Consider the following 18,238-nt stretch of genomic DNA (forward strand, 5'->3'; position numbering starts at 1 on the left):
GCTCTAAGGTTTATATGAGAATGTATTCTGATTTAGTATGACTTTTCTCTCTCTTTTTCCCTAAAAATGTCACGCTTTTATAACTCTTAAAAGTTTAGCCATTGCAGTATTTAATGCAGTTCTGATAAAGTCTGTAGAACCCAGAGGAATAGTCGTTCCATAATCTCAAACAATTGTCCTTGACACAATGGTCATTTTTCTTATATCTAGGTTAACTAGAATGATCATTCCACCACATCGTATGATCGTGTAAGGACATTGCATAATCATTCCACCATGCGGAACGATCACATCCAGATGCTCTTCCAACTCTTCTTAAATTTCCAAAGGAGTGAACGACCTTTTGGAATGATGTCGTGCAAAACTTCTTTAGATACAAATGGTCATTCCACCATAAGGAACGGTCGTTCCAATTTAGAACTTTGAGTTTTGACTTTGACCTTTGAGATGAAGTCAAGAGCACGAAGTCATATGAATTTCAAATATCTTGACTTTTGAACTTGAGCGCACAGTCGTGTAGGATGGTCATGCTTGAGCAGTCTAGTCGTGCGAATGCCACTTAGCTTGGCAGAGAGACTAATGACCAAGAGGAACAATGTCATGCGATATTTCACGACAACTTTCTTTTATGGCACAGTCGTACCTAAGCTGAAATTTGCTCATGCACGACCATACCACCTAATAAACTTGTTTTGGTTTGGTTACGACTTATGTCATACCTTAGCATGTTATGGTTAGTGTTCAATCAACTTTTTGGATACTTTTTACATATCAAAACACATGAGAGGTCAACAAAATTTATAAGTTGTAAAATTTGCAAATTCACCCCTATTCAAATAATGTAAAACATGATTTGGAAATAAGAAAATAGGATACCTATTTTGAATTTATCTCTTTCTCTCCTTCATTGTTTAACTTTGAAGACTGAATCGCAACTTCGATTCGCTGATTGTTATCTTGCTTCATCTCCTCCCAACCTCTCAAACTCTCAAGTACTGTGAAACTGAAATCCCTAAGTTTTTGCATTGTGTTTGTTGCCTTAAATCGATTATTTGGGTTTGAAGTGATTTATGATTTGGAGAAGAGAAAGGTTGGTTTGGGTTTGAAGTGGTAAATTTAAATTTATTTTTTGTGGGTTGCAAAGCAGATGTTGTTCTGATTCTTTTAAATAAATTTGTGGGTTTGATATTGTAATATGTTAGCTTTATGACATTATGTTAAGTTCGAATTTATCTCTAAAACTTGATTAAAGCTCGAATAATGAAACTCGAATAAAACTCAATTTTATGAACTCGAATTCCAATTTCAAGTATCAGAGTTCGAGTTCGAACTCGATTCCTCAGGCTCGGTTAAGCTCGAACTTGAACTCAAATTCGGTACTATAGCGCTCAAGTCAAATTCGATTAACTAGATACTCGACTAGATTGAATTTCAACACTAGTTATGGCGACCTGGACCACTGTTTTGGTTTTTTCGACCACCGTTTAGGATTTCCTTACCAACCTCCTACTTCAATCTTCTCACTCCTTTTGCTTATGGATTTTCTTCTATTATCTTTATGGTTTGACTTGGGTTTTTAAGGTTTGTTGTTTTGATTGTTTGATTTGGGCTTTGATGGTGGAGAATTGGGCTGTAGGTTTGTTGCTGATTGAGGGTTTGATGGTTGAGATTTGTGTTGCAGAAATTAATTGCTTTTATATTATTATTATTTTTTTTAAAAAAAAAAACTTTATATCATTTATTATTAAGAAAGGGCAATATTGATCTTTAGTACCACTTCCTATGTCAGATGTGAGGGTTAATAACGTTTGGGTAACGGCGAGGGGTAGGGTTATACAGGAAAACCTCTCTATAGTTATAATGTTGGGACTAACTAATTTTATTACTATAAAGAGGTTATAACTTAATGGAAGTGTAGTTACAAAAATTATAGTTTTGATTTCTTATTTTATAATTCATGTTTTAGTAGTACAATATTAGGATTTCAATTCATATTTTAGTAATATTAGAATTTCAATACAACGTTTCAATTGCCTACTTTTGAAACGGATAAAAGATCGTTTCTTAGAACTAGCAAAAGTAAGTGTCATTGATGGAACTGTAAATATAGTTGATGTATGGTCAATTGATGTGAAACTACAGGTAATTGTCAATGGTTTTAAGCGCTACAAAATAAGGACCACTAATGTCAATGAATTGAAAGTTACAAATAAAGTGGATGAGGAGAATAAAAGAGTCACTATAGAATTGAGTGATTAGATTCGACAAATTCACTACATTGATCGAATGGATATTAATGTCTTTTTCGATTATCTAAATGAACAACAAATCGTGTATATTTTAACTAAAGGAAAAATCATTGTTGCAATTAGACAAAAAGAGAAAGGAAATAATCCTAAGGATAATAGTATGAAAATACAAAAAGTCTTGTACCATAAAGCTCTAAACATGCTTGAGAAACTAAAAATATTTTGGCTTCAACAATAAGGTATCCATGCTAATGAGCTATTACGTACTCGTAAGGTAAAAGATGTGGTAACAAGTCTAAAACATAAATCATTGTCCCAAACAATTTTAAATAAATATTTTATTTCATTTTAAACCTTTAATTTTACATAATATATTCTTTTCTGTAATATACATATAATTATTACTATGTAGAAGCAACTTTCCTTAAGACGGGAATTAGAAAAATTATAACTTATTACAATGTAGAGTTTATTCTTATTTATAACTATCCTAAATTGAGATTAGATTTTTTTATGACTATGTAGAGTTTATTCCTATATAGAGTATCGCTATAGAGAAGTTTTACTATACCTGCTATCACAAGAGGTTTAGATGTATAAGATAAACGTCGAGGGGTTTACATAATATCCTAAAACAAAATATACCCATCTCAAAACTAGAATTTCACAGGAGCTACACGTCACAAAGCACATAATCTTCACCAAATACAACATCAACATCTGTCTTGAGAAAACAACTCAAGCAGCCAAAGCAGTGCTGAGGGAAGGGCGATGTGAGGGAAGGTGATTGGTATGGCTATGGCTGTTGTGATAAAGGTGAGGGGCGAAGTGGCAAGGCTAGTAAGGGGTGCTTGAATTCGCGGAGGTAGCCTTTCAGGGCCGCTGCAACCACAGCCTTTGAAAGCTATAGTCGAAGGTGGGAGCTGTTTGGGGAGAAGGCGGTGGGAGTTCATCAATGAAGAGGTGGCAGTGGGAAGGAAAAAAGCTATATAAAATTTATAAATTTTATTATTTTTAGTAATTATTAATTATTATAAATGTTTAATAATTTTACTATTTTGCCTCTTTTTTTATTAATTATTAATAAGTATAAATTTAGGGTCAGTTTACTTTTTTGCCCTCCTTGACAGTAGAATTAACAAGTGACTAACGGTAGTCGGTAGGGGGTTCTGCATTATTACTCGAGTAACACTACACTCACTAACACTTTTTATTAACTTTCTCTCACTAACGCCACATGTCAGTTCATAATTCGTCAATTCACATGGGTTCTGTCTAACTAAACCAATCATAAACTCCCATATGGGGTTAGTAAGAGAGATTAGTGAGAGGAATTAGTGAGGTTAGTATTATTGTTATTATCCGTACCTCAGGGGGTTTATAGGTTTCTTGTAGAATTTAGGTAAAGTTGTTATTGTTCTTTTCTAGAAAACGTGAATTACTTTTCTTATGTTATTTCGTATTTATTAAAAATAAAAATTAAAAAACACGTAGCAACTGGTGGGCACACCAATTGGGACTTCGGATAGTTGACTTAACAGTCACCATTGTTTCCCTGAAGAGCAGTATAGTAATTTCACTTAGCGAAAAAGATGCCCGTGATTCTGTTACTCCGTAACTGTAGACTTATCCTCGTGACAGCAAAACCATTACGTTTGCCACACTCTCTCCAACTCTGCATCATTAAACGAACCGTTACATAATTTATGATGGATGACACAAGTGAGTTTACAAAAACACCCTTAGAGGGTATAGTCAATAGAAACATGGCTTTTCTTGTGATTTAATGAAAAAGGTGGAGGGAATGATGACTTTACTCGTCTTTGAAAAGTAACCCTCCTTATTTCTGGCAAAAGTAACCGACAATATTCATCTATGCAGAAACACTCATCATTTTAGTATGTTGAGTTGCTTCGGGGAGGAAAATGTGGTTTCATACTCTTTAATAAGTTAATTTTCAAGTTTTGTAAAATGTGATAATAAAAAAAATTATATAAAGGAGACAAATACAAATATATGATTTGGATTTTTTTGGTAATCACGCCTTTAATTATCATATACGAAATCATTATTAAGTGACCAAAATGCCCTTCTTAATATGATATGCAAATCACAATCAACGACAAGGACATTTGAGTCAATTAGTAAGTTATATGCTAGCTTAGCTTCACAAAGCAAGGGGTCCTGAATTACTTGACAGATGAAACTCGAATTCTCCTCACCAACACCAACACCTCCGCCTCGCAAAACCTCATAAACCCTCTGGAAACTGAGTTGTGATCGAGTTGAAAAAAAATGGCAACTCAGTTCCCTGATGATTTCAAGTGTCCGATTTCTCTAGAAATCATGTCTGACCCGGTTATTTTATCATCGGGTCATACATTTGACCGTGTTTCCATTCAACGTTGGCTAGACTCCGGTCACCGTACCTGTCCAATTACGAAACTGCCTCTCCCTGACCAACCTTCGCTTATCCCTAACCACGCTCTCAGATCTTTAATCTCCAATTTTACCCATACTCCTCTCCCCAAATCACAATCCAACTACGCCAATCCCAACCCTCACACCCTAATTTCCATTCTCACATCCAAATCCTCTCCTCTCCACTCCAAACTCGACTCCCTCTCTCAACTCGCCGAGCTGTCGAAACGTGACTCAACTTCTCGAAGGAAACTCGCCGACTCGGGTGCCGTTTCGGCCGTTTTAAACTGTCTCAATTTTGACTCCAATGATTTTACTCTTCAAGAGAAAGCGCTTTCTTTGCTACTCAATTTATCTCTCGACGATGACAATAAAGTCGGTATCGTTGCTGAAGGGGCAATCGGTCGGGTTGTGACCGCGTTACGGGTCGGGTCGCCCGATTGCCGGGCCATAGCAGCGACTATAATAACGAGCCTAGCTGTGGTAGAAGTGAACAAAGCGACGATTGGAGACTACCCATTGGCGATAAAATCATTAGTTTGGCTTTTACAGAACGGGAAACTAATCAGAGAGAAGAAAGAAGCGGCCACTGCTTTGTACGCTTTATCTTCATTTCCTGATAACCGAAAACGGGTTGTTAATTGTGGGGCGGTGGTGATTTTGATGCGGATAGCTGAGTCTGGGCTTGAGAGGGCCGTAGATGTGTTGAGTATTTTAGCGAAATGTAAAGAAGGAAGAGAGGAGATGATGAGAGTTAAAGGGTGTGTGGGTGTTCTAGTTGGGATGATAAAAAATGGGAGTTCAAGAGCGGTTCAGTGTTCTCTTTTTACATTGAATTTTTTGTGTTGTTATAGTGAAGAAATATGTGTGGAAGCGAGAAGAGAAGGGGTTTTAGAGATGTGTATGAGGTTGGTGGAAGATGATAATGATAATGAGAAGCTTAGGAGAAATGCTAATAATTTGATTCAAACGTTAAGTGGAAACCCTTCTATGCGGTGATGGCCCAATGGAGGTGAGTTGGGTTTTCTTTGTTGAAGAGAAAAAGAAATAAAATTTCTTTTTTACATTTTGTGCTTAATGGTTTATATTTTGTTAATGGATAGGTGTTTATGTAAAAAAAAAAGGGATTAGGTTTTGGTGGAATAGTTTTTTCTTTTTAATTTTTAATGGTATGTTGTACATGAGAATAATTGTGTGGTTGGTGAACTCCTCATCAATCTGTTCATTAGATGGTTCAGTGTAGAAAGTCTTAAATTGTTTATCTGAATTGTAATTTGCCACAAGTTGGAAATTTTTTACATTTTGTTAGTGCATAACTTTTGTGCGATCCATTTTCAGTTTTTTCTTTTGTATACTAAGTTGTTTTCATTCAGTTCTGTAACTTATAAGCCATTGAAATGAAAGTAAAAATTGGAAAAAAATGAAGTCAAATTCTTCCTAACCAAGCAAAGAAACTTTTTTCTCATCTTTGGTTTGTCAAATTCAGTCATTTAGGAGAACTACAATGAGAATAACACAAAAGTTTTTAGAATTAATGTAGTTAGTAATTTTCAATGCTTGTCATCAGTGAATGTGTGATCTGGTTTTTGGTGTTCCATACGATTCGGTTTGCTTGGTGGTCAATGGAGTGGAGTGAAGCTTGTGCGTAACTGCTTGCACTGTGTTCCTTGTTATCTGCAAATGCAAAACATCTTTTTTTTTTTTTTTTTTTTTATCTTATTCTGCTGCTGGTTTTGTTATGAAGAGTTAAAATTGGATTGACGTGGATAAGTATTAGTTTCCTCTCTTCTGTGCCTATGACTGTGACTGATAAGAAATCAAACTAGAATTTATAGCACTAGTTGCTGCTGTGTTAAACATTCATATTATATATTCTGTGAACTGGGATCTTGTTTAATTTGTTCATATGGATCTTCATCTTTGAAACTGAGTTAAAGCAGTTGTTAAAAAAAAAAAAAAAAATTCTGAAAAGGAGCACTTTAAGATCATGTGCTGTGCTGTAATCAATACCGACCACACTTCTACTCTGCGGTTTTGTTACTAGAGTTGAAAATGAATAAAGAAAAACTGATTGGATTTCTTCTGCTGATGCTCTGGAATATTGGTGGTTTGTAATTTTAGAGGTTAAGTTGGATAAACTGTGCCCGAGTCTGTCCTCTTATTATGTGTGAATTCATGTGGTGTTATTAGGGTTGATTGAAATTGAGGATTATAATGATGTGATTTTCCTCCCTTAATTTGGGAATTTTTTCTAATAAAACAACTGTCGAAGTATCTACTAAGCAAGGCTCTTGAATTGTCGATTATGATCAATTTGTCCATAGTTCCTTCTCTCCTTTTACTTGTATGGTTTGAACTCCAAATACTAATGGATGATTACAAGAATCCATTTTGTATAAAATGTTCTGATCTATTGTAAAAGTGTTGGACCTTACGATTTGCTTTGTCAGTAATCTGACATGAAAGTCCTTTATTTGGTTGGTAGTTGGCATCTGGTAGGTTGTTTGTGGTTAAATTTTCCTGTGCCATAAGAAGTAAAGAAAATCATTTCAATTATTTAAATAAGGAAAACAGGGGAGCCGCTTCTGGTTACCCAAAATTGACCAGCTTTCATACATGTCATAGTTCCAATGTCCCTCGGTGTAATGAAATTATGATTTTATCTATTGTTTGATTTTGGATAACAAAACCATGTTTAATTAAAGTATTTACTAATCTTGAATGATTTGTACTTAAATGCATAAAGTATAAGTTGTTAGTCCATCTTCAGTAAATCAATAAGTTGGGCATTTCATGAAGAAGGAAATGAACTTTTGCTGGGATACTGTTATGTGGGATTAAGAAGATGGGCTCAGTTCAGTTGCTGGTGTTGTCTTTCGTTAGTTTTATTGATCCCCCTCATGGTAAAGGGGCCTAGTACTGTTCAAGCTCTCAAAATTAACCCATTTCAGAGCCCATGATTTAGTTTAGACCCTTGACCCAAACTATCTAATTGGTATGGTTCATGATCTGAAATTGAATATAGATTTCTAAATCCAAAGACAGAATGGAATTTAGGTTTCTGATTTGGTAATCATGATTATTCCTTCAATTGGGTGAAACAAATAAAAAATAAAAATTGATTAGTAGTGCACTTCAACATCACCTCTTTGACTGGGGCATTGCTGGCAGTTGACCCAGGTCCCATATTTAGAAAAAAATGCAAAATTAACAAATGCGATTCGTAGTGGTGAACCCATCAAGAGCAACAATGCTCCCATAATGCCCAACACCAACCACCATAAACGCCAATTTTAATGCCATGATTGATGATTGTGGAGTAGAAGCTTCAGGTTTTTAGACCAAAAAGAAATTTCTGATTAGACATTTGGTCTCTTAACAAGCAATTCTGAGTTGGAATAGATTATGATGAAACGGGTAGGGGGCGGGGCCACCATCTAAGAGCATTCGTGCAGCAAAAGCCATTTCTTCTAGTAATTAGCTTGTGGGTCCAAATCCAGGATGTGCTTGAGCGTGTCTATTAATATTATGACCACCATTTTGCAAATTAATAATATGATTTATTTCATTTTATGTACTCTTTTTAACATTACCCATTAATATTTCAAACGAAGAAGAAAGTACAAAGCTTTTGGAGTTGGAGGTTTGGTAAAGCTCGAACAAAAGAGGATTTGGAAATAATAAAATTGTTTCCCCGAAAGGTAGTAATAAAAATGGTGTCATCATCCCCATTTTACATATAAACAAGTTGAAAGTATTATCAGCATCATGGCAAATTTATAGGCAAAGTTGGAGACACTAATAATGGGAATGTTAATAAAAATAGAAACATATATGCGTGAATGGGATGAAATACAAGGCGTGAATGTTTGGTATTAAGATTAGAAGCACGCTTTAAGACAAAGGGTATTGATGCTATCTCCATTTCACACACGATTTAGTCGTTTCTCTTAAACATTCTTCTGGACATTTGCAGAGTTATTATTCCTTTTGGTTTTACGACAAGGCAGGATATGATTCAATGTATGTGTATATGAATAGTGTAAGAATGATGCAAAATTAATATAAATACCTTGGCCGCCTGCATTTTTTATTTAAAGTGTGTCAATAATAAACATAATGGTTAGGTGTTATACATGAAAGAGTCCATATAATATATGTCAAATTTACTTCTATATAATTGAAGAAGTCATCCTTTAGCACTGAATATTTAGTTATGAAACTTAATTTGTGAAAAAAAATTAAAATAAATCAACTTTACATGCTATATATGAGAACGTGTTTTGTTATGCATATTTAATCAAAAATATTGACAATAAAAATTAAAGACATGTATAATGTTATTGTTGTGTGCGATTTTTCCACCAAGCTCGGACTACCGCGAGGATGTAGCTCGACCTAGGATCAGTCCAACTCCACCGGTTGTCCGACCCAGCATAAGCTCGTCAGCACATAGCTCGACCCAACATAAACTAGTCACGAGCAATCTGAATGATCATTCAATCAATTCTTATATAGCTTCAAATCCCAGATATTACAGGAATAACTAAATCAACATCAATCTCTGCGCAATCACAACGCCCCATCTCGAGAATATCGGAACTGTAGTTCAGATAAATTGTAATCCCTTTATTTTCGCTTTTTTCTTTGTACAGACATTGTATATAAACCATCTCAAACAATGAAAAATGGGTAACGACTTTCACATAAAATTCTCATTGTAAGCTCTCAACAAAAAAAAAAAAAAAAAAAAAAAAAAACAGTAGACGTAGGCTCAATATTTTACTTCGTCGAATCACTATAAAAATTTTCATTGTCTTCTATTTTATTGCACTCAGTATTTGTCTATCGCTAATTACCCGTAATCACATGCACATCCATTCTGATTCCATCAAGGTTGATTAGAATTTTCTGGTTGGTACATATTTCTATATTAACAGTTATAATATTAGGTAACAAGATGCCAGGTATCTTTGAAGTCTATATTTGCATTCTGAAGTTATTGAAACAGATTGACCTGTGAGAATATAAAAAAAAAGTCAAGGATCTGGACCATTGAATACGCGATAAGATTCATCAATATATATACATGACTACAGTCTACATGGGGCCATGGCCATGAAATATGGATCTAGAAGGAGAAGCTGTTGACCTGTTCGATATTGTTCTAATAGTTTTCTTTTAAAATAAGAATAACCCATCATTTTTTTAGTAGATATCAAATTAATTTATGATTTTCATTCATTGTTTGTAACATTTATTTATGGGGCCAAAATAAAGTTATGCAAAGTATGAAAATATAAACAACACTAATCATATTAGTGAAGAAGTTAATAAGAAAATGATGATGGGAGTGACATCAATGTTTAAAAAAAAAAAAAAAAAAAAAAATGGTAAATAAGTCCACTAATGATGCAATTGACCATTAATCTCTCAACAAATCAACAAAACTGAAATGACACTATTATAAGTAAGGTCCCCTCCACTCTCCATTTACCTTTCATTCACTTTCACACTTTCTTCTTCTTCCTCCCAAACACAATACACAAAGAAAAAAAAAAAAAGCAAAACACTTTCTATCCATGGCAGTTAAAGTCTATGTCGTGTAAGTTTTGCTTTAAATATTTCTCATTGTTCTGTTCTTCTTTTGTTTTTAAAAGGGTTTTTATGATCACGTTTAATACTTTGTTTTCTTTGATCTGAAATAATTTTGCATAAGCCAACTGTGTTCTTCATTTTNACATCCATTCTGATTCCATCAAGGTTGATTAGAATTTTCTGGTTGGTACATATTTCTATATTAACAGTTATAATATTAGGTAACAAGATGCCAGGTATCTTTGAAGTCTATATTTGCATTCTGAAGTTATTGAAACAGATTGACCTGTGAGAATATAAAAAAAAAGTCAAGGATCTGGACCATTGAATACGCGATAAGATTCATCAATATATATACATGACTACAGTCTACATGGGGCCATGGCCATGAAATATGGATCTAGAAGGAGAAGCTGTTGACCTGTTCGATATTGTTCTAATAGTTTTCTTTTAAAATAAGAATAACCCATCATTTTTTTAGTAGATATCAAATTAATTTATGATTTTCATTCATTGTTTGTAACATTTATTTATGGGGCCAAAATAAAGTTATGCAAAGTATGAAAATATAAACAACACTAATCATATTAGTGAAGAAGTTAATAAGAAAATGATGATGGGAGTGACATCAATGTTTAAAAAAAAAAAAAAAAAAAAAAATGGTAAATAAGTCCACTAATGATGCAATTGACCATTAATCTCTCAACAAATCAACAAAACTGAAATGACACTATTATAAGTAAGGTCCCCTCCACTCTCCATTTACCTTTCATTCACTTTCACACTTTCTTCTTCTTCCTCCCAAACACAATACAGAAAGAAAAGAAAAAAGCAAAGCACTTTCTATCCATGGCAGTTAAAGTCTATGTCGTGTAAGTTTTGCTTTAAATATTTCTCATTGTTCTGTTCTTCTTTTGTTTTTAAAAGGGTTTTTATGATCACGTTTAATACTTTGTTTTCTTTGATCTGAAATAATTTTGCATAAGCCAACTGTGTTCTTCATTTTGTTTATAATTATGATTGGTTAGTTTATAAGATCCTATAAGAATTGAAACAAAACAGGATATTTTATTTTTGCAGAGTTACGGATGAATACGCATTTTGTTATGATATCAGATTCAATTTTATTTGGTTTTTGCATCTCATTTAATGTATCTGTTGTAGTTGATTTCAATAGAATGCTATTCTCAATTCAGACCGGGGCTCTTTAGTTTTCTTTTGATGAAACTTATCCTGAAATTTTTCTCTGATAAATCTTGTGGGGTTAAGGATTATGATGATGCTTCATTCTTTGTCTGGAAACTTGAGAAATAGTGATACTTGTGTTTAACAAAATCTGGAATAACTGTATGTTTTCATGTACATAAAAGCTTTATGTTTGTTTTAACAGTAAAAAAATTGTCGATCTGTGCTTGATTACATTGAAGGCTAAGATATAATTCAATGCTATGGAGATAGAAATAATAATAATAATAATAATATATAGAAGCTAGATAGAACCATAGAACATAGATAAGTGGATATCATCAGATCCTGAAAATTGTGGCCTCAATAAATGCTATGCTTATATGGTATTTTGTCTCTCTTTTTGTTCTTGCTAATTGGGGAAGGCCTCTTTCATTGAATTTTTATGTTTCTTGGTCCAAATTTTGTAGGAGTCAATTAATGCTTTTCGGTGTATGGAAAATTGATATATACTTTAGCTGTAATTCATATTACCTCATGTATAATTGAGAAAGAATAGAAAGCTTATATGAATTCTGGTGTCAAATTTTCCCAAACCTTGAAAAAGTGATTGTGAAACATGACCTACTTTTTGAAATTGAAATAATTGAGAGTGAAAGGCTATCTCAAGCTTTTTTTAAACGCTGGTCCCATCATTCATCATTGTTGAGACTAGTTCATTGTATATCATTTTTTATTCACTAATATTATAAGTGCCTTTCATTTTCACTTCACTACTTTAAGATCTAAATGTTGTGCCATTTCACCTTTCCATCTAGAAACCATAACTTGTATTAAATTGGTTTATATAGTTGAACTGTTGAAGCAATAGTAAATTTGTACATAATATATTTTTCCTTCCATGATAATGCATTGATACATCATAATTTCAATGATACAACACTCAGAGCATAGTTAATATCTGCTTGAATTATGTAGTAGTAATCGAATTTCACAGTATTTCATCAGTATCAAAGTAATAATGTAAAAAAATTGGGTGTCTGGAACAGTTATTATTCAATGTATGGACATGTTGCGAAACTGGCCGAAGAGATAAAGAAAGGAGCTGCATCGGTGGAAGGAGTAGAAGTAAAACTATGGCAGGTCTGTATGTAATACCCACCGTGCCATTTATGTTAGATGATGTGCTCCATAGATGAAAATATGTGATTTTACAATTGGTGCTTGACAGGTACCTGAAACGCTACCAGAGGACGTTCTTGGAAAGATGGGTGCACCACCAAAGAATGATGTACCTATCATTTCACCTAATGATCTTGTCGAGGCTGATGGGGTTCTTCTGGGTTTCCCCACTAGATTTGGGATGATGGCAGCACAATTCAAGGCATTTATGGATGCAACTGGAGGTCTATGGAGAACTCAACAGCTTGCTGGCAAACCTGCTGGAATTTTCTACAGCACTGGATCACAAGGAGGTGGACAAGAGACTACCCCGTGAGTTTCCCCTTGGTTTCTCCATATAAATTTTTGTATCTTGTTAAGAATTTCTCTAAATATTTGAGTTTCATTTATGCAGCTTGACCGCCATAACTCAGCTTGTTCACCATGGAATGCTATTTGTGCCCATTGGATACACATTTGGAGCAGGAATGTTTGAGATGGAGAAAGTGAAGGGTGGCAGCCCCTACGGGTCTGGAACTTTTGCCGGGGATGGGTCAAGACAGCCTTCTGAGCTCGAACTAGAGCAAGCTTTTCATCAGGGAAAGTATTTTGCTGGCATTGCTAAAAAGCTCAAGGCTGCTGCTTAATTTTCGTTCACGTCTATATTCCTCGAAATTCATTTTTTCTTGTTTTAGAGTTTCCGTTTCGCATTCTAAATAATAAACACTTTGAATATAATTGTCCCAAACTTTCCATGTTATTTATTTTTCCAGACAATGGTGGGAGTGTTTGCAAGATTTTATGTTCATACATATATATATATATATATATTTTATGTTCATACATATATATATATATATATATATATATATATCCAAATACATTTCTGCTGATTTAATTGTTGACCTGTTTAGCATGGTTAAGTAACTATTTTGCTTAGATAGGTTCAAATTCAGGGCATGACTCTTTTGGTCCTATGCAAGCCAAACCAATAATTTAGTACCCTCAATGAATTTATCCTTGCTGTTTCCACTCCCTTCTACAAAATTTTGAACCAATATCAATAATACAACCTGAAACTATTAGAAGTAATACATCAAATTAGATTTACAAGAACCAAAAGTCCTAGCTTTTAAATACAAATAGGTAAGCATTGAGGTCTGGGATTTGAGTAATGCTACACATTCGAAAAGTTATTCTAAAAAAATCACCCCAAATGACGTATTATCATGATGATATTGATATATCATTTACCAAATTATCACTTCAATTACAATTTAACAAAATGTTTTGTTGCGAATGATTGACGATTATATAACCTCTAACATTATTTGTGGAAATAAGAAGATGGGTTTCCTGGATTGTCTAGGTAAAAATGTTATATGTCTAATTGCCAATTAAGAGGATGATTGGTGGCACTTGAGTTAGATGTTAGATGCGCATGTGATTTATTGTACACGGCAGAGGGGATTTTCACGGGATATTTCAGGAGACGAGTATTGGTAGTGGTTCATCCATAAGTAGTCTTGTCATGGAAGCATATCTAACTCATGGCCTCACAATAATGCCGAAAGGTGAAAGCACTTCTCTGTTCAAGGTTTGCCTTTTTTTATCCACCACAGCCATTGTTATGAATTTTTTTTTTTTTTTTTTTTCATGTAATCTATTACGAGTTGTCCAACGGGACTGTGGCTAGCATACTTAAGTTGGAAGATTTCTCCAAAGGATTGGATTGGCTATAGATTAACTCAGTTCACGAGTCCAAACAGATAGTATATCAACGAGTATCTTTAAAGTCCACTGTCAAACGCAAAGGCTTCAATGGAGAAGCACAAATGATGATGAGACAATAGGATACTGAGTAGTGTTATTTAAGTCTTATAACAATTCTTAGTAAGTCCTATTAATCATTTAATTTAGTAAAAGAATACTCTAGAATTATATAATTTTTTTATTCCTAAATTTCCCATTTTTAAACTTCCCTTTCTAAATTTTGAAACTCTTTATAAACCCAATGGCATGTAATCTTTAAATCAAAGAATTCAGATCTTCTGAAAATATAAATTTTTAATTTTTTTTTTTTTAAATTAGTCATTAAGTGTTATTTCGCCAACCAAACGAGTTCATCTATGTTCCAAACCAAACTCTCTCTGCCAACCTTTTCATTGTTTCATTTTGCTTACTAGCGAAATATATGAGAGGGTAATTTAAGAAATAATTATTGTTATAAAGAAAGCTTTGTACTAGTTCTAGATTTGCAACTTTGATTTGATCGTTTGAGTGGCATGATTTGGTATTTAACCAAAGAATTATTTTGCAAGATTGCTTACATTCGACGGGAAGGGTTATAATACAGTATCCATTTACAGTAAATGATCCTTTTCATATGCTTCTTTTCACGCAAATGCAAAACATATTAAGCATACAATATTTTATTCAGCCGTGGAACTTTCTAATTGTAATTCTTTTATTTTGTATTGTATAAGGGCAGGGCAAGAACCATGGTTCTTATACTGTCAAAGCTCCAATTATAGGTGGCCTGTTTACTCTAATTGATAACAAGAATCCTTTAGTTAGGAATGCCTTATTTTGCTCCCATAACTCCCATGCTACAAAAACTAGCCTTAGTTTGTAGACGGTAAAATCTACGGTTGATTCGGAAAAGGTAGATCTTGTGAGGAATGAGCCATTGACAATCATGTGGACTTATAAAGAGAGAAGGAACGAACGTGAAGGTCGGGGGACACCAATGTGGTGTCTGTCGTAGGTACTCCAACTAGGGCTGTGCAAAAAAATCCGATATCCGAAAATTCGGATCGGATACGGATCGTTATTTTAAAAAAGCCGAATATTCGGATCGGATACCGGATCGAAAATGTTAAAAAATTAGATATCCGAATCCGATCCGGATTTTACTAAACTACGTCGTTTTGAGTGTAACAATAACCCTAAGTCTAACACAATTAACTCAATTACTCAACTCTCTGTCTCTCTTACTCGTCTCAGTCTCTCTCGCTGGAAGCCTAGAACATGCAGTCATTCACAGTCGCAAAGACTCCACACGCTCTGTCTCTCTCACTCTCAGTCTCTCTCGCTGGAACACGAAGTCACGCACAGTCGCACAGACCTTACAGTCTCACACACAGTCACTCAAACTCTCAGACTAGATCTCAACTCAGTCTCTCACTCTCTCTCGCTCAACTCTCTTGGTCTCTTTCGCTCTAACAACGCACAGATACAGACAGCACACAGTTAGTCAGCCACTAAACTCTCAGACTCAGATCTCAGTCTCTCTCGCTCAACTCTCTCGGTTCTCTCTCTCTCGAACACGCACAGCGGCCATCTCTCTCGCTCAACTCTGTCGATCTCAGTCTCTCTGACGATTGAAGCCCCAAATCGATCGTAAGTTAATTTCTTTAGAATTTAGAGGTTGCTGAATTTTGTTCATGTCATGACTGTGCTTTTTTAGTCCTTGTGATATTTTATTTTGCTTGGGTGTAGCATTAATTCCATTATTTTCTTTGCATTGCATTTCATTGATGTTTCTCTTATGTTGTGTTTCTGATTGTTCGAAGTTTAACTGAATGTTAACGTGTCTTAGCTCCCATAGGGTTTTATTCATTGGTGGATTTGGGGAATTAGATCAAGTGGCAATAGCTTGGTGCTCCATCTCCTGATCACTTTTTCAAATACTTAATGGTATATGTTGCATAGTGGGTGAAAAGTAAGAGGGTAACATTATTCTTCAAATCAATTAGAAATTTAGGTGTTTATATATGAATTCATCTATGGGTATTCACTATCAAATCTAGCTATTCCATCATTTTTATTGTCTGAAAAAGACACCTGAATGTCTTATAGCCAACAACTTCTAAAACTTCAGTGTTTGTACTGAGCATCTAGTTCTGTAGAATTTCATTCATTGTTACCTCGCACATCAAATAAATGCCAAAAGTTTATTTGCATCTTAGTAGGAAAATTGCTTGCTGACTTGGTATATAACCAGTAAGTTGACTGATATCTAGCAATTCAAATAATTCTGTTAATGGCAATAATAATATGAGATCCAATTTTTGCCTTAAAGTATATAAGTAGAAAGCTATATCCCTACATTTTGGTGCTTCTAAATTTACCTTGGGTTACATCAACACCACTGAGGCCCTTTTGTAGCTCTTGCCATTGATTTACTTGAATATCTTGAACTGAGGTGCTTGTGAATTCTCTCCTTTATGTAATTTCCAGAACCAATCAAAGTATAACATTAATTTCATTGTTTGCTGGAAATGACTTTTGGTTGCATATACCAACCTGTTTCCTCCGTGGTTTACACTGTAGTTCTGCTCATCTGATTTAATTGGGAAGCTTCTTTTTACTTTGCAGTCAGAGAGCTAATTACATTATGATTTGCTCTACAGGATGTAGACTGGTGCTAAAAGCCTGTGAAGGAGAACTTAGGGAGTATTACATTATATCCATATGATTGGAAGTCAAAGTTAGGGAGCATTTTGAATTGTAGCCTCATGTTGCTGTTTTGTCTTCTGTGTTCTCTAAGCATGTTGGGCTGATCTTTCTAGCACTTGCTTCAAGTGCTGTCAATGACATATTAACTCTGGTGGATAAAAGTTAAATAATGCTTTTTGATTGTTTTAGTATAGAGTATTTCTGAGTCATGGTATTGCTTGCTTGTTGGTGTGATCAAGTTTAGTATATGATGGAAGTCAAAGTTAGGGAGCATTCCAAATGCATGTTGCTTAATTGGTTTATTGAGCATATTTTCATTTTCAGTATATTGATTTTGTTGTTAATCTTAAAGTGTTTATTGAAATGGTTTATTTGTTTGTTTTGTTTTGTAAGGAGGATGTGAAGAGTAGTTAAGGGAGACAAAGCCATCTGATTGAAGAAGCATAGCAATTTAGGCAGTTGGTCAATTCAGCTAGTTGTTTGAATAATTTGACACATCAGGCGGAGCCTTATGCCCAACAATTTCATATTTTTATGTTCTTCCTGCTGCGCGGTTTGATGGCATGTTGGTCCAAATCTGCTGGTGTTAGTGGCTCAAAATCACAGTCAGTGTCAACCAGAAAGTGCAGATATAATGGTCAATCTGGTAACAAGAAACCATGTGTGAGGCGAGTAGGACTGGCAATGAAGAATTGAAGATGCATCTGTGACGGTGTTTGGACAACTAAGTTAAATGTTTTGTGCTTCATGTTAATTTTTTTAGATACTTTATTATGTAATTGTAAGGGAATTATAATTTCAATTTATTTCTAGAATTATTTGATTTTAATAAGAAAATTTTAAAATTTGGACAATTTCGGATATCCGTAAATTCAGATATCCGCATAATTCGGATCGGATTCGGATCAGGATAAGCCTGATCCAAAAATTCGATCGGATTAGGAAAAACCCTATGGATAAGATATCTGGATTTGCACACCCCTAACTCCAACGCTCCAATAGCACAGTTGAAAGTGTTGTAGTGAGGGCTCAGAGTGGGAAAGGGTTTACCATATGGTGCGCTAGGGCAAGACTATCATACAGCTAAAGCACAACTTTACAGAGGTAAGGGTGGTAAAGTTAGTAAGAACTAAGCTTTTGGTAGGAGAGGCAGCAATTCTTGA

General features: G+C 34.5%; 2 protein-coding genes across 3 annotated transcripts; both read left to right on the top strand.

The window, feature by feature from the left end:
* Positions 1-4,480: 4,480 nt before the first annotated feature.
* On the top strand, positions 4,481-5,983 carry LOC116135158 (U-box domain-containing protein 8). Its single transcript, XM_031420868.1, has one exon. It carries the CDS (start codon positions 4,545-4,547, stop codon positions 5,667-5,669), a length of 1,125 nt encoding a protein of 374 aa, XP_031276728.1. The 5' UTR covers positions 4,481-4,544; the 3' UTR covers positions 5,670-5,983.
* Positions 5,984-10,132: 4,149 nt separating this feature from the next.
* Positions 10,133-13,409, top strand: LOC116135104 (probable NAD(P)H dehydrogenase (quinone) FQR1-like 1). 2 transcript variants are annotated; one of them, XM_031420804.1, is made up of 4 exons: positions 10,133-10,275; positions 12,503-12,596; positions 12,685-12,947; positions 13,030-13,261. In XM_031420804.1, exons 1-4 carry the CDS (start codon positions 10,253-10,255, stop codon positions 13,259-13,261), a joined length of 612 nt encoding a protein of 203 aa, XP_031276664.1. In that variant the 5' UTR covers positions 10,133-10,252. The 2 variants fall into 2 exon arrangements, with proteins under 2 accessions (XP_031276664.1, XP_031276665.1); XM_031420805.1 differs by lacking the exon at positions 10,133-10,275 and adding an exon at positions 11,118-11,140 and having other exon boundaries at positions 13,030-13,409.
* Positions 13,410-18,238: the final 4,829 nt, after the last annotated feature.

This window comes from Pistacia vera, unplaced genomic scaffold (genome assembly GCF_008641045.1).
Source record: "Pistacia vera cultivar Batoury unplaced genomic scaffold, PisVer_v2 Contig294, whole genome shotgun sequence".
Lineage (NCBI taxonomy): Eukaryota > Viridiplantae > Streptophyta > Magnoliopsida > Sapindales > Anacardiaceae > Pistacia > Pistacia vera.

Coding starts and splice junctions, on each gene's coding strand:
- LOC116135158 (XM_031420868.1), top strand. CDS start 4,545: ATGGCAACTCAGTTCCCTGATGATTTCAAGTGTCCGATTTCTCTAGAA.
- LOC116135104 (XM_031420804.1), top strand. CDS start 10,253: ATGGCAGTTAAAGTCTATGTCGT. Junction 12,597..12,684: donor TAGAAGTAAAACTATGGCAG/GTCTGTATGTAA, acceptor GGTGCTTGACAG/GTACCTGAAACGCTACCAGA. Junction 12,948..13,029: donor GGTGGACAAGAGACTACCCC/GTGAGTTTCCCC, acceptor TCATTTATGCAG/CTTGACCGCCATAACTCAGC.